A 15,489-nucleotide genomic window follows, 5' to 3' on the forward strand; every position below is an offset into this window, starting at 1 on the left:
GGTACCGCTATGGGGCCAAGGACCTAGAGCAAACACTGTGGGGCATCAGAGGTGTCAGGCCAGAAGGAGGATCCAACTGCCAAAGGCAGAGAAAACAACCATGGCCCTGGAACCACCAGGCCTTGGGCTTACCTTCCCCACCATAGGGCTTTCCCTATAAGTCTGGGAAGATGAGCATTTGTATTCTCATTACATAGGGAAGGGAACATGGAGTTGAGTCAGAGGGACAAAGTGACTTGGTATGCAGTCCCACAGCTAGCAGTAGAACAGACCTCACACCCAAATCCCCTCCTGAGTCAGACTCTCATGTCCTTGTTGCTATACCATGCTAGGGGCCCTACTTACCTCTAGAGCTTCCTGAGTTCTAGAGCTTTCTGTCTAGCATTGCCCCTCCCATCACACTTGTGACATTCACCTCCAGTCCAATCTCTTGTGTCTAGGGAAGGAGGGTCAGCAGCCTTCAAGGAGAATGAATCACCTCCCCCAATGGATCAGGCACCTCCCAACTGTGAGGCCTGATCAGCCTATGAGGTTCTCATTCAGGTCCTCCAAGCAGTCAGCCAGAAGCAGTCCATCTGACATAGCAAGCACCACATATGGAAGTTGGCTAGAGGGGAAACCAGTCCTAGGGAAGTGCCATCTGACCTGAGGGAAGATTGCCGTTGCTGGTGGACAGAAAAGTCCATTTGACCTTGGGGAGAAAAGGGAGCAGGAAAAAGCCATGCCTCTGCCTAGCACAAGGGCCCAGTGCTAGTCTGGCCGAGGGCTCAGGGGGGAAATGAGGAGAAAGCCACAGCATCGAGTCAAACCTTCTGCAGAACCTTCCACACTTTCTGATAAAAGCCAATGGGGACCCTATTCAGTGCTCCGTCGAGTCGGCGCCGGCGCTGCCACTGGCCCTGGCGAGTGTCTTTCCAGGACTGCTCTTCATAGGCACTTGCGAAGGAGCCCCCACTTGGGCTTAATGAAGGTCCAGGTGACTGAACAGAGAAAAGGAAAATAGAGTGGAACCAAAGGCAAAAAAGTGGGACATATCACACGGTCAAGCCTAGTGTATCAGCTGGCCTGAGGTTAGAAACGGGCCCCATCTATTATACCCCCAGGGGACTGGAGCATGGCACTTGCTGACTTCATAAATGTTTGTGGGAAGTCACTGGATTCGAATTCTATCATGGAGAAAAAAGGAGCTTGGAAGCTCAAAAATGAAGTGGTTTGAGTTCACGGGTATGTCAAAATCCCAGAGTGAGTAACTTGGTGTGCTGCCCTGTCCCACACACAGAAAACAGGAGGAAAGCATCAATGAATGCCTCCAACCCCAACCATGACACCCATCCTAAGTGGTTAATAATGACTTAAGTTGAATCGTGCTTTTAAACTTGAAAGTGGGCAGGTGGGACTGTATGCGCTGCCACCTCTCTCAGAAGTCCGTCCAGCTCTCAACCCACGATCCTAGGATTCCCCCAAAGCTCAGCTTCTTTATTCTGGTTGGCCCTGACATCAATGAGCTTGCCGAGAGCTCCCGGGCCAGCAGTGCCCAGACGCAAGAGGCTTTTGGGAGGCCAGAAAGGCAAGACGACAACAGTTACCAGAAAAGGCGGGGATGTCAGCTCAGCGCTCAGCGTTTGGCCACCATTGGCCTAGGGAAGAAAAGCAGAGAATAGTAATTTCAAAGCAATGGGGCACTTTAAAAAATTAAAATGATTAAAAAAGGCAAAGTTACTGCTTTTTCAAAGAATAGGCCAGCATATTGTCACTGAAAAGCCCAAAATAAGAGAAGTGGTCTAAGAGAAACCATAGAGAAGGCAGCCAGCCCACAAACACATCCAATAAGCCTTTTGTTAGAACTGATGTCTCTACTTAAGTCCTTCTCGGAGGATCGGTGGCAGAAAAGCAGAAGGAGTGTGATGCAACGGGATGAGGCTTCTAAAAGCTCCTCAGCAGAAGAGGGTAGAAGACATTGGACCAAGTGTGAGAAATTGCATTCAGCTTGAGACCCAAGAGCAGCGGGCAGCTTCGGTTTGCACTGGGGCTTTGGCAGGACATGATCGCAAGAGAAAAGCCGAGTGCTCTCCAAGGTGGCAAAGATGTAGTTGGTCATGACAGCTAACAAGGATGAGAGATGAGGTGCCACATCAGATGGTCTTGTTCCTCAGTGCTCATCCTTCTCAACACCCCTGCTGCGTGTGACACTGTGGACCACACTCTGCTGGGAGGAACTCTTGGTTTGCTGCCCATTTGCGTCACTCTTCCTGCCTAGCCAGCTATTCCTTCTCAGTTTCCTTTGTGGGCTAGACCTCTATATCCCACCCCACTAATTATGGCCATCCCCCAAGGACACATCTTAGCTTCCCTCTTCTCCTTCTATACCCTCTTGCAGTAATCTCATCAGCTCTCATCCCCAGCAGATGGCTCACAGACTGAGATGGCACAGAGAGAAAGCACGGGACCCATCCCCCTTCCAAACTGGAATCTCTCCTGATACCAGCTTTCTCCCATTTTCTAGGATAAAGTCACTAGAGCCATGATGAGTCTATCCTAACACCCCATCTCTCTTTTTCTTCCTCAATTTACTCTCTCCTCCTTCTACCACTGGATGGATATAAATTTTTTTCAGAACTCTATGAATTCTCCGTATCCTAGAGGAACAGTCTGCCTCACCAGGCTGTTGGGAGTAAAGCATTTATGAGCAGTAAAGCTCTGGGCAACTTAAGAAGAAGTGTGGTGTAATGTGGAGCCCTGGGAACTAACCCTACCTTGGATACATACTGGCTGTGTGATCTTAGGCAAGTCACCTAATTGCAAGATGTCTGCCTTCCTGCATGCCCTCATTACTGTGTATAGGTGAGTACAAATCCATAGTAATAAAGGCATATAATTAGGTATACATATGTTTTGGTCTGGATCTGTGATTTTATCAGTATGGGGAAGTCCCTGATGGGCAAACTCCCTTCACCCACACAGATTGGCAACCTATTACTTCTGGTCTTAGAAAGCTGCCTGGTGTCCTGAGGTGCCTTCTCTAACAGATTTCCCCCTGCCATCTCTCCCTGTCTACTGGCTGCTTTGCTGCTGATGACAAACACGACCACGTGTCCCCCATCCTGAAAAAGCCCTCACTCAGTCCGTCCATCCCCACTGGCTGCTATCCCATATCTCTCCTCCCTTTGTGTCTAAACTCCTGGAGAAAGTTGCCTACAATTGGTGTCTCCACTCCTCCTCTGAGGCACTCCCAGCTTAGCACAATGCCTCAGCCCTTAATCAATGCTTATTGACTTACTGACTGACTTCTAAACCTTCTGCCATCTGGTCCATGACCTCAGCAACTCAAACTGTACTGCTTTTGACCCTCGTATTCCACTGAGATGGCTCTCTCCCAATTTCCCAGTGATGGCTTAGTTGCCCAAACCAATGGCCTCTCTCAGTCGTCATCCTTCCTGCTATCTCTGCGGCCTTGGACACTGTCAAGCACCCTCTTCTCCTTGGTTCTCCTTCAACTTCCCAGTCTCCTTTGCTGGATCCAAACCCAGGTCACACCAGCTAACTGCCGGAGGCCCCCCGAGGCTCTGTCCTGGGCCCTCTTCTCTTCTGCCTTTACACCATTTTCACTTGGTGATTTCTATGAGTTCAATTGTGTCTATGGAAATGATTCTCAGATCTATTTGTCCAGCCCAAACTCTGTGCTAACCTCCAATCTCACATCTCCAAACTGGACGCCCCATAGACACCTTAAACTCAACATGTCCAAAACTAAACTCATTTTCATTTCTGTACAAATTCACCTACTACAGCCACGGGTACCACCGTCCTCCTGGTCACTCAAGCTCAAAACCACGGGGTTATCCCTGACTCCACTCTCTCATGCCCCAGCCCTCCATCTGATCTGGTGCCACATTTTGTCATTTCTACCTTGATATCTCTCCTCTATATCTCCTTCTCTCCTCTCACACTGCCTCCACCCTGGAACAGACCCTCCTCACCTCATGCCTGGACTAGCAGAAGAGCAGCTGGTGGGTTGACCTGCCTCAAGTGTGCCCCCACTTCAACTCATCCTCCTTGGCTACCAAAGGTCTGACCATGTCAGCCCACTCCTCAATATGCTCCAGTGGCTGTCTATTATCTCAGAGATCAAATGGAGGGTTTCTTTGTTCAACTTTAAAGCCCTTTCTAACCTGGCCCCTTCCTACCTTGCCAGCCTCCTTCCACCTCACTTCACTCTGTGATCCATCCACACCTCTACACCAGGTTATCTTGCTGTTTGTCCACACAGTATCCCATCTCTCCACTCCTTGCCTCTATTCTGGCTGTCCCCCATGGCTGGAATGCTCCCCCTCCTCACCTTCAATACTCAGCTCAAATCCCACTTTCTGCAAGAAGCTTTCCCTGGTCTGCCCTACCCCTGACACACACACACACACACACACACACACACACACACACACCCCTAGTACCTTCCCTGAGATGACCTCTCACTTATGCTGTCTGTCTGGCAGGGACTAGGCTTTTGTCCTTCTCTGTAGCCCCAAGTGCTGGCTTAGTGCTTGTTGACTGACTGACTGAGATCAGGTGATTTTAGGGTGCCCTCTTTCTGAATGAGAAAGCTGATGACATGGTTACTTATTTCGGAAATAAGATATTTTATAGAGAAGTTGAAATTGCATTTAGATATTGATCTTCTGTTGTCTGTGATTAAACTTAGTGTTCCAATTTACATATGAAAAGAACATGTTAATCTGGACTTTCCCACCTGGGAAATTTCAAAGGTGAACACAAATTTGGCATTGATATGAAGCTCTTCTGGTTCTTTAGTGGATCATTTGGAAAGTTTTATCTGAACCATTTCTTTGTTTTTGCCAGACAACTCTTCCTTTCACTGCTCTAAGTCCAGTGGGTAAGCAGGCCATCCATAATTATGGAAGCAAAGGCTCTTCTTAAGTTAGATCTCAAGGTGTGCAGAATATAGGCTTGGAAAAGTCTGGATTTCATTGGTGCCTGTTGATTGAGAGGGCAGGCCTTCCCTGCAACTTGAACTGATGTGGCTTAAAAAAAATTCCTTCATCCCTCTGGGTCAAGATCAGGGTCTATGCTCGAAGAGAGCTAAATCTGAACATACCTCTCTTGGAATCTGGAGCTCTTTCTACTGCTCCCTCCTACAGGGCCAACATCAACTCATGTTGAATAACACTGACTCTAGCAAGAACAAGCTAAGTATGTGTCCACTCTTCCTTCCTGGTGAGACACCATCCAATGGTGGACAAGATGGAGGCTTAGCTCTTTTCCCCAGCTGCTCTCCTCACTTTACTCATCTGTGGGCACATTGTGTCCTCCCCAGCAGAATAGAAGCTCCTTGGGAGCAGGGCCTGTCTCCCTTTAGAATGTGGAAGTCACACACACAGAGCACACAATAGGTACTTAATACACATGGCCTAACTGACTCTTTGAAAAGGGGCCTCAAGCAGCTGTGGCCATCTAGTCCAGCTTGCGGAAGGGTCAAGAGCACATTTAGCTGGGGGTGGGGGGTGCCCCCATGGCAGAAGCTGTTAAATAGCTTAGTCATTTCACCTGACTCTCAACTGAGACAGACAGCCGGCGTAATTCCACCTGGAAAACAAATGACTCGGAGTGAGCTGCGATGTGGTGGTAAGGCCCTAACCAGCTTCCTCACGACGTCACCTTACCTGTTTTATGTCGCTTTTTAACTGCATGATTCCTGCCCGTTCAGTCCTGGTCACCCCAGCAGCGCCAATTTCATGAATGGAAATAGAGGGGCTGACATTGGAATCGGCAGGACGCACTATGGGTAAGAGTGAGGGAATGAGAATGACAGCAGGAGGAAGAGGGAGGAGGAGGGAGAGAGGGAGGGAGGGATGAAGGGATGGACAGATGGAGGGATGGAGAGAGGAGGAGGAGGAAGGGAGGGAGGGATGGAGGGATGGACAGAGGGAAAGAGGGAGGGAGGGAGGGATGGAGAGAGGGAGAGGGAGAGAGGGAGGAAGGGATGGACAGATGGACATATGGACAGATGGAGGGATGGAGAGAGGGAGGGAGGGAGGAAGGGATGGACAGATGGACATATGGACAGATGGAGGGATGGAGAGAAGGAAAGGGAGAGAGGGAGGGAGGAGAATGGGAGAAAGAGGAAGGGGGAGGGAAGAAGCAAGGGAGGGAGGGAGAGGAGGTGAGGGTGGGGAGAGACAGACACACCAAGGGAGGGAGAAAGAGGGAAGGAGTAAGAGACACAGAGAAAGACACACGCAGAGTGAAAGCATGGGGCCCAGAAATCCGGGGCCATTTGGCTTCTGGGACAGGTGCTTTCAGCTAACCGATCCACCCTCACTCACTTCTCGGCCAGCTCTGGGGACCTCCTCTGAGCCCCTCACTGAGGATGGCCTGGGGCAGCTCAAACATACCATGTGCCAAACCATGTGTCCTGAGGCTGCTTGCACTTCTGTCTGTGGCACCACCTCCCATTCAGACCTCTGAGGTGGTAACCTTGGCATCATCTCTACCCCTCCTTCTCGGCCACGTCTCATCTGATCAGTTACCAAGTTCTGTCAATTGTACCTGTGACATGGCCTGCATACATTTCCTCCTCTCCACTCACTGGACTGCTGCCCTAGGAAAGACCCTCAGCCCCACCTTCCTGGCCCATTGCCTCCTCAAAGGGAGCACTGACCAATGGAGGATCAGGCCTCGCCTGAGCTGATCCCCATGGGCAGCACACAGCTCTGGAGGAAGCCCAACCAAGAGAAGTGAAGAAGGATCCAGATAGGAAGATCAGGGAGAGCTCATGAGCTCTTGGTACTGAGAGCCGACCACGAAAGCCACAGGCCATATTAGAAAGGAGGACCACACAGTAACTCACTAAAAGCTTAATGGGCACACAAGGATGTTTTCCAGGACAAGGGAATTTTAAAAATAGGATATAAATATGCCAATGACAGGCAATGCGCCAGCTTACAAAATAAAAAATGCCACTCTCATCGTGGGGAATCTGCATGCCCACTGGCACTCATTGGTGCCCTCCGGCCTCCATGTTCTTGTTCACACTGTTCCCCATACCTGGAATGCCATCCCCTCCAACTCACTGTTCGAATTCCTGCCCATCCTTAAAGTCCTAGGCAAACATCACCTCCAGCAAGGAACACTGCCAGGAGGGAATCCTCACCCACCCTCCAAACCTCACCCAGCCTGTTCATCTGCAGCTCTCTACTGCCCTGCTTGTATCAAGGTGGACACTGGAGCTATCTGGGTTGGTTCTTCTACTAGACGGGAAGCTAGGGACGCTTTGTCCCCACCCAAGGCTGCCCTCTAGCGCACTGCCTGGCAGATAGGGGCCACTTAGGAAGCACTTGCTGTCCTAAAGTGTGGTTGATTGTATTGGACTGTCTTCTCTCACCCCCCTCCCCCACCTGGCACTATGGAAAAGCTGAGTAACTGTTCTGTTCTAACTGACTGGCATGAGCTGCTGCCATCTTGGCTACTGCCAAAACCGCAGGCACAGATGGAGAAATAGTAAAAGCCTGGAACTGCAGGGCAAAGGTGAGGAGGCCCGCCAGCTGGGACCCCAGAGCCATTCAGTGCTTGGGCCTCCTGGGGGCAGAGCTGCAGAAACACACCCCCAACTTCCTACTGTGACAGCCACAAAATGGGTTTCCAGAGCCCCACCCAAAATCCACTCTAGCCAAACTAGCACGGACTAGAGCGCTTCCGGCTTACCGCTTCTTTCCACGCCAAACTCTTTGCCACTGAGAATGTGGTGTAAGAGATTCTTCATGGCTGAAGGACTGAGGTTCATCAGGCTCTCTGTGGCTTCTTCAGCTGCACATGAGAAAACCAAAGGTGAAGTGGGGTGGAGGCCATTGGGGCTTATGGCCCCTGCTCCCTCCCCGCTTCCCCACTTTCCTTCAGATCCATTTCCATTTTCACCATCCGCTGAACTGTAAGAATACATTCCTCGCACCACATCAATCACTCCAGAAGCATTGTTAAAGGCGGCTGAAGAGCTGGGCTCCAGCCTCCGAGTCAGGAAGAGCCACACTCAAGCCCTGCTTCTGAGCCCTCCTGGCTGTGTGACCCTGGACAGGCCCCTTAACCCCTCAATGATCTGGGCAGCTCTCTGAGACTCGACATTGAATGGAAGGCACCAACCTACATGGGTTGAGGGAATTTCCAATAGCAGAGAATCACAGGCTTGGACTTATACTCTGTATAAGACCCTCTGCCAGGTACTGGGGATACAGGCACAGAAAGAAACCTGTCACACATACTTATGAGGCTATAAAACATACTGCGAATATTGGGCCCAGCTGACTCAAAGGCTTGTCATCCAGTCTGTGCATTAGATTCTCTTGTCTTTTCCCCTTAGCTACTAAATGGCTCCATGGAACCACAGATGGTGCAGAGAAGGACAGAGGAATCAATGGTACCAAGGCATCCTAGGCTTTAGGCCTGGAAGGAACCTTCAGTCACTCGTTTCAGTTGTGTTCGACTCTTCGTGACCCCATTTGGAGTTTTCTTGGCAAAGATCCTGAACTCATTTGCCATTTCCTTCTCTGGCTTATTTTACAGATGAGGAAACTGAGGCAAACAGGATGAAGCGACTTGCCCTGGGTCCCACAGTTAGTAAGTGTCTAAGGCCGGATTTGAACTCAGATCTTCCTGACTCCAGGCCTGGCACTCTATCCACTGTGCCACCTAGCTGCCTGGAAGGGACCTAGACATTACCTAGTATGTGGGCCAGGGAGTGGACCTGGAATTTCAATGTTTTAGAGCAAGGGTTGGGAACCTGCAGCTTCAAGGCCACACATGGCCTTCTAGGTCCCCAGGTGTGGCCTTCTGATCAAGTCCAAGTTTTACAGAACAAATCCTTTTATTAAGGGAATATGTTCTGTGAGGTTTGGACTCAGTCAAAGGGCTGCACTTGAGGACCTGGAGGGCCATGTGTAGGCTTGAGGCTGCAGATTCCCCACTCCTGGTCTAGGGAACTCCCAGGTAAGGAAACTCTCCACCAATGCCACTCACCATCTTCTGTTTAATGTACAGTCTTAGAGAGCTGAGCAGAACTTGCCCAGGGTCTCACTGCCAGGAGGTGACCTAAGTAGGACTCAGAGGCCAGCTGGCCATCTACTCTGCCCCTCCTCCTTCAGTGTAACTCCCCTCATGTGGCATGTAGGCAAACAGCCTGGAGAGGTTAAGTTGCTCACCTCGGACCACGCAGGTAGTGAGGGGCAGAAGTGGGATTAGAACACAGGCCCTCTGACTCTCGGCTTAGGTTCTTTCTCATGTATCCCAGGGACAGGTCCACAACTGACATTGGGAAGGATGGATGAAGGGGCCGTGGGCCTGGACTACACAAACCTGGAAATTCTACAGAGCCCGAGGTTGGTTTGGATCCTGTGGGTAACTGGAAGCCAGGCTCTGCCTAAAGTCAGCGCCAGGACACATGCTCTGAGTGACCGAGGCTGCTCCCTTTCTGCCCTTTCATGTGGATGGATGGCAGTTCCCAAGGTTCTGTTCTCAGCCCTCTTGTCTTAGGAATCTTAGGCACTGCCCGGGCTTCAGTGAGTATGATAACTTCCAAACCTGGGTCTTCACTCTCCACTTCCCTCCAGAGCTCCAGTCCCATGTTTCCAACTGCCTGTTGGGTGTCCCCCACCAAGACTTCTGACTGAGCACCCCGTGAATTCACCCCTTAAGGTCTCTACTTTTGCTGATGAAATCACTACCTTGTCAGTCATCCCGACTCAAGCCCTCCAAGTGATTGTGGAGCCTCCTCTTCCTTCACACCATATGCCCAACCAGTCCCTTGCCAGTGTTTGACAAAGTTGTAACCAGCTGGCACAGGAGCAGGCTTGCCAGGGGCAATTTGGGGGTTGGCACTATGGGCAGCAGATGTGCCAGGCTGCTTTGCCTTCTTCTGGAACCAAGAGGCTAAAGAACAAAAGTAAAAGCAAGCTCCCCTGGGAGAGTGCTGGTGCATGAGATACCTGAACAGTGAAGAGCCTGCACCAGCTCTGTCGCCATCACCTGGATAATGAGACCAATCCGGAGCCGGAACATCTCCGCAAAAAGGCTGGGCTGAGTTCGCATGTACATGGCCAGGTACACCAGGATTTCCTGGACACAAACGGTTTTGACGAGAGGGGAGACAAGAGCAAGGAAGTCAGGGGACCATGTCTCCTTGCTGACTCCGACTCTGGAGCTCTGCACAACCAACAATGAAGCCGACTCTCCCTTGAAGGTGCTAGTCACCAGGCCAGGCTTGGCCACTTTGCTCACCTGTGTGAGGATGGAGATATTTACATCGTTCTCGCTGGCTTCATCGATCAGCTTGGTGAGCTCCTCATAGGGCAGAGGGCTAAAGGATGAAACCTTTCGTCACTGCAAAAAATGTTCTAGTCTCATCAGGACCTCTGCCCCCACCCCCACTTCTGTGACCACTTGCCCAGCACTCCTGCCTCAAGCCCCAGGTTCAGAAACCATCTTGGAGCTCTTAGTCCCTTTCAGCCCACTAGCCGGTCCATTCTCCAAGGCTGCCTGGTCTTCCACCATCACATCTTTCTTGGTGCTGTTCCTTCATCCCTTCCATTCTCAGAATCATGTTCCACATTACAACAGCTTCTTCCCCCTGGAGAAGGCACCATGTTGTCATGGAAAGAGCTGCCTCTGCTACTTATTCTTGGTGTTGCCCTGAGCAGGTCACTTAAACTCTAGGTGGGGTATTGAGTTTCCCCATTGGGTGAGAGATAATTTTGAAGATCCCTTCAAATTCTCAAACTATGTCTTTCTGAACCCATGTAGCCAGAGAAGGTAGCCGGGCTTCAAAGCCTAGTTGTGTGCTCTTAGGTAAGTCACTTCCTCTCTGTAGGTCTTAGAGCAACACATGGGCACTAGTTGTCATTCCAGCTCTCTCTGGCTTTGCTCCATCCCACAACAGAAACCAGTCACAGCCTTCCATCCATGAACCGCACAATGGCTCCCAACTGAGAGCTTGACCCTCCCGTGGCCCCTCCCATCCCACTTCCATTTTTCATACCCCTCCTCTCCTGCTGCCCCTCGCCCTCTGCCTTCCTGCTCTAGGTGGGTTCTCAGAAGCACTATGGGTAACAGCCTCATACAGCAGCACCCACTTCTTCTGTGCTCCCCTTTCAGACTCCAATCTCCCCAGAGCAATACTCCTGCTCTTTGGTCTTCCTGCCCCCTAACACTTGGCACTGAGGCCCGGGCTTCGCAGGTGACTTGGAGAGTTCTTATCGTTTTAGTTCTGTACAGCTGCCAAGTGACCCTTTGTGTTTTGATCAGAGTTCTCATCCTGGAATTAGGAAAACTGGGTTCCAATCTTGCCTCTGGCACTGGCTGGGTGACCCTGGGGACTTAACCTTTGTGGGCCTTAGGCAATTCCCTAGGACTTATCTACTAAATTTCAGACAGACCATGATCCTTCACATAGTGTAGGTATACATGTGCCACATACATGTAGAATGCACAGGCACATATACATTCTGTTGCTGTTCAGTCGTTTTCAGTTGTGTTCAACTCTCTGTGACCCCATTTGGGGTTTTCTGGGCAGAGATACTGGAGTGCTTTGCCATTTCCTTCTCTAGCTCATTTTACAGATGAGGAAACTGAGGCAGACAGGCTTAAGTGACTTGCCCAGGATCACACAGCTAGTCTGAGGTCAGATTTGAATTGAGGAAGACGATGTATATGTATGAATATATATATATATATATATATATATATATATATATATATATATATATATATATATATATATATATATATATATATATATATATATATACATACAGGGATCCAGGATACATGACCCCCCAGGGGCCATGTGATATACTGCCTTAAGGCCTAGGCTTCCCAGAGTACACCTTAAGCTAGCATTAATACTTCATCACCTGTTGATCTGATGTTTTTAATGTGTTGTGACATTGATGTGGATGGTTAGTGGGAAGGCATGGTGGACACGCCCTTGTGGAAATGACCAGTGACAGAGAGGAGGATGAGAGCCCAGTGGCCTGCTGACCTGTAGAGATTGTGCATAGGCAGGTCCACATGCACACCCAGACACACGTACACGTTCACTCGCACGTTCTCTCCCTCCCTCCCCACCCCCACCCCCACCTCCACACATGCTCTCTCTCACAGTTCCTTTAGGGCCTCTTGGGCTGTAAGATGCTGCCTCAGTTCCGTGCTGTGTCTCTGCCCTGGCTCTCATGATTCAGAGTCACACTCCCTCCAGTCCTTCCCATAGCTCCAGACTCTTCCAGACCAGTGTTCTGCCCCTAGTACCTGCCTGTCCTGCAGTGACCACACGTGGCCCCACTACTGCTCTGCCAGGAGCCTCATTCTCACCCCACCCTGATCTCTGAAGGGCTCCACATAGATTTCAAAGGACTCTCTTGAACCTCATTTCACCAGATCCTCAACCACCCTGAGATACACAGGAAAGATCATCCCATTTCACAGGGGACGAAACTGAGGGAAGTGATCCGATGAAGGTCACGGTTTTCACCGTTGGCAGAATCAGGCCCAGAACTTAAAGCACCTGCTATCATTGCAATTTACTCCAGTGCTTGTATCCCCACTTGGTGCATGTGAGCTCATGTGCACAGGTGCGTGCACACACACACACTGACTCACATGCACACACACACATGTGCACACATGCACATACACTCACATACACCCCCTAATCCTGGCAAGACGAGTGTGCCAGGTGAGCGGCCTCAGACAAACCAACCAGCTGACTCACGCAGAGATAGTCTTCTCCCGAGGCTCTGGAGGGAATCCCACTGTCAAGTGCTTCTGGTGAGACAGTAGATCTGTGCAGGCCTAAAAGACAGTCAAATATTCCAGGCACGTCAATGGCCACCCCCCCACCCCGGTGGGAAACAGAAGGGGTGGCTACTGAAAGCTGGCCCGGACTCCCCTCCCTCAGCCCTTCCGAAAGCATCTAACAGCTTCCCCTAATCCTGGCAGTTCTGTAAGTCAGTCTTATACATGTCACAGTGGCAAACTTCAAGTGAATACACTTCCACAGCCCCTCACGTGAAATGGATGTGGCCCATTAATGGAAAACTGTCTTTTTGAAAAAGATTTACAAATCATTTACTTTGTTGTCGCTGAAAAATGTTCCAAATTCCAAGCCACTGTCCCAAAGTTATTTAAGTGATTCTGTCCAATGAGAAGCGGGCTAGGGTGAGTGGCTGGAAAGCTGACCTCAGAATAGGGAAGCCTTGGGTTCAAATCCTACTTCAGTCACACACTGGCTATGGGACCCTGGACAGTTCTCCAAGATGATGAATTTGAGGCAAATCGCCAATGTTCATCAGCAAAAGGAGTTTCCACACTGGAAGGTCCCTACACCAATGAAGTCACAGATCCAGACCCTCCCTTCCCTCAACAGACATCCCAAAATGAAAAGTGACACTGTGCCAGGCACTCTGGGGAAAATGCAGTCTAAGAGGTGGCTTTTCAAACTCTGCAAGGCCACCAGAGCCTTCCCTGCGGTTTTTTTCTCACATCCCTTGCAAAGAAGAGGGCTCGGGTTTACCTCATCCAGGGCTTCCACTTTCTTCTTTAGAATGCCAGAGATGTAGCGGATTAGGCCCCAGTGACGTGCTTGCCCAGCTTTGCCATACAGGGCAGCGAGGAGCTCCCGGACCGTCCCACCCTCCTCACCAGAGATGGCAGTGTTCCAGTCAGGACCCCTAGGTTTGGAAAACAGGAGGAGAGCACACAGTCAATTGGGAAACCGTCCAGAGCTTGCAATGTTTCCAACGTGGCCCGACACAAAAATCTGTCTTTTAAAGAACAGGATCGCCCAATCTTGCACGGCTGCACACCATGGAACATCTTCATCTCTGGAGAATCCAAACCATGGGTGACACAAAACACAGACGAGAGAGGTGCACCTGGTGGGGGGGACGGAGGCACAGCATCCAAGGCATACGTGATGCCACTGTCAGAAGCGACTGGGAGGAATCTGCTCCTCTGATCACCCAAAGCTCTGCTCCCAGGCTTCCCTAGTCTGAGGTCAGCTTTCCAGCCACTCACCCTACCCTGCTTGGCATTGGACAGAATCGCTTAAATAACTTTGGGACAGTGGCTTGGAATTTGGAACATTTTTTCGACAACAAAGTAAATGATTTGTAAATCTTTTTCAAAAAGACAGTTTTTCATTAGTGAACCACATCTATTTCACATGAAGGGCTGTAGAAGTGGATTCACTCGAAGTTTTCCCTACCCTCGTCCCAAATTCCTATTCCTATCAAGAAAATCATCCTTGTCACAATCATCATGACCTTGGTGTCACCTCAACTCGTCACTTGCATTCATTCCACAGAGCCAAATTTTGTCATCTCCACCTTCACCAAACTCTCTCCACTGACATAGTCACCCTCTGGTGAAGGCCCTTCTCACCTCATGCCCAGACTCCTGCAATGGCCTCCCTGCCTCCAGTCTCTCCCCAATGCAATCCATCCTTCCTTCAGCTGCCAAAGTGATTTTCCTAAGGGGCAGGTCTGGCCACATTATCCCATGCCTACTCAATAAACACCAGCAGCCCCCTATGTTATACCTCCACGATGAAGTATGAGTTCTCTATCATCCCACAACACTGGTCTCCTTGCTCTTCCGCACAGGTTACTCCTTATTCTGACTCAGTAGCTTTTCACTGAGAGTCTCCTGGGCCTCGAATGCCCTCCTCACTTCCACCTCCACCTCCACATATTCTTCCAAACTCAGCTCAAATCTCACCTCCCAAAGGAGGCCTTTCTTTCCTATTCCTCTTCACTGCTAGGGCCTTCCCTCTGAGATTGCCTCCCCTTATTCTGGCTAGATCTTGGCTGTCCCTAGTTTGCATGTTGTCTCCCCCACCAGACTGGGAGCTCCTTGAGGGCAGGAACCATGTTTTTGCTGTTCTCTGTATCTCCAGGACTTGGCACAATGCCTAGTACAGAGTAAGCACTCCATAAACGCCAGCTCCTGGTCCTAGTACCCTCCCTCCTCCCTCCCAATCTACCTGACATCTAACATCTCTGCATTTCTCCTCTTTGTGTTTGCTTTGTATACATTTAGGTTTGTACCTCTCGCCACCATTAGAATGGAATATTCCAATTTGGCCTCAGACGCTATTAGCAGATACGCCTCTAGGTGTCACTTTCCTTATCTGTAAAGTGAGGGCATTAGACTCAGTGACCCCAAAAGTCCCTTAGTTCTAACTCCAGGATCCTCTGAGCCCATGACAATTAAGGAAAGAGCAAGTGCTAACAACAGGGAGCAATGATGGAGGAGGATGGAGGACAGTTTGTGTAGATGTGGAGTGCCAGGCTGAGGAACAGCTGGTAGGCTGCTTGGACCGGAAGCCAGAGATCACTCCCACTCAACGACGCTGGAAAGGGTGTGCAGACCGTGGAGGGAGCCACTGAAAACCGTACTGTGCCCCCATCTGCCGCCACCCCACCCCACCCCCGC

General features: G+C 50.3%; 1 protein-coding gene across 1 annotated transcript in view; it reads right to left on the reverse strand.

The window, feature by feature from the left end:
* PHKA1 (phosphorylase kinase regulatory subunit alpha 1) overlaps positions 1-15,489 on the reverse strand; it is a gene marked incomplete in the record, with an annotated part of 50,282 nt that overhangs the window by 5,646 nt on the left and 29,147 nt on the right. The window contains 9 exon segments of the mRNA XM_036740190.1: positions 810-980; positions 1,587-1,637; positions 5,560-5,598; positions 5,676-5,791; positions 7,717-7,818; positions 9,987-10,116; positions 10,279-10,357; positions 12,767-12,846; positions 13,568-13,724. Of these exon segments, the coding sequence (XP_036596085.1) occupies positions 810-980; positions 1,587-1,637; positions 5,560-5,598; positions 5,676-5,791; positions 7,717-7,818; positions 9,987-10,116; positions 10,279-10,357; positions 12,767-12,846; positions 13,568-13,724 (925 nt within the window).

Source organism: Trichosurus vulpecula, chromosome X, assembly GCF_011100635.1.
Source record: "Trichosurus vulpecula isolate mTriVul1 chromosome X, mTriVul1.pri, whole genome shotgun sequence".
Classification (NCBI taxonomy): Eukaryota; Metazoa; Chordata; class Mammalia; order Diprotodontia; family Phalangeridae; genus Trichosurus; species Trichosurus vulpecula.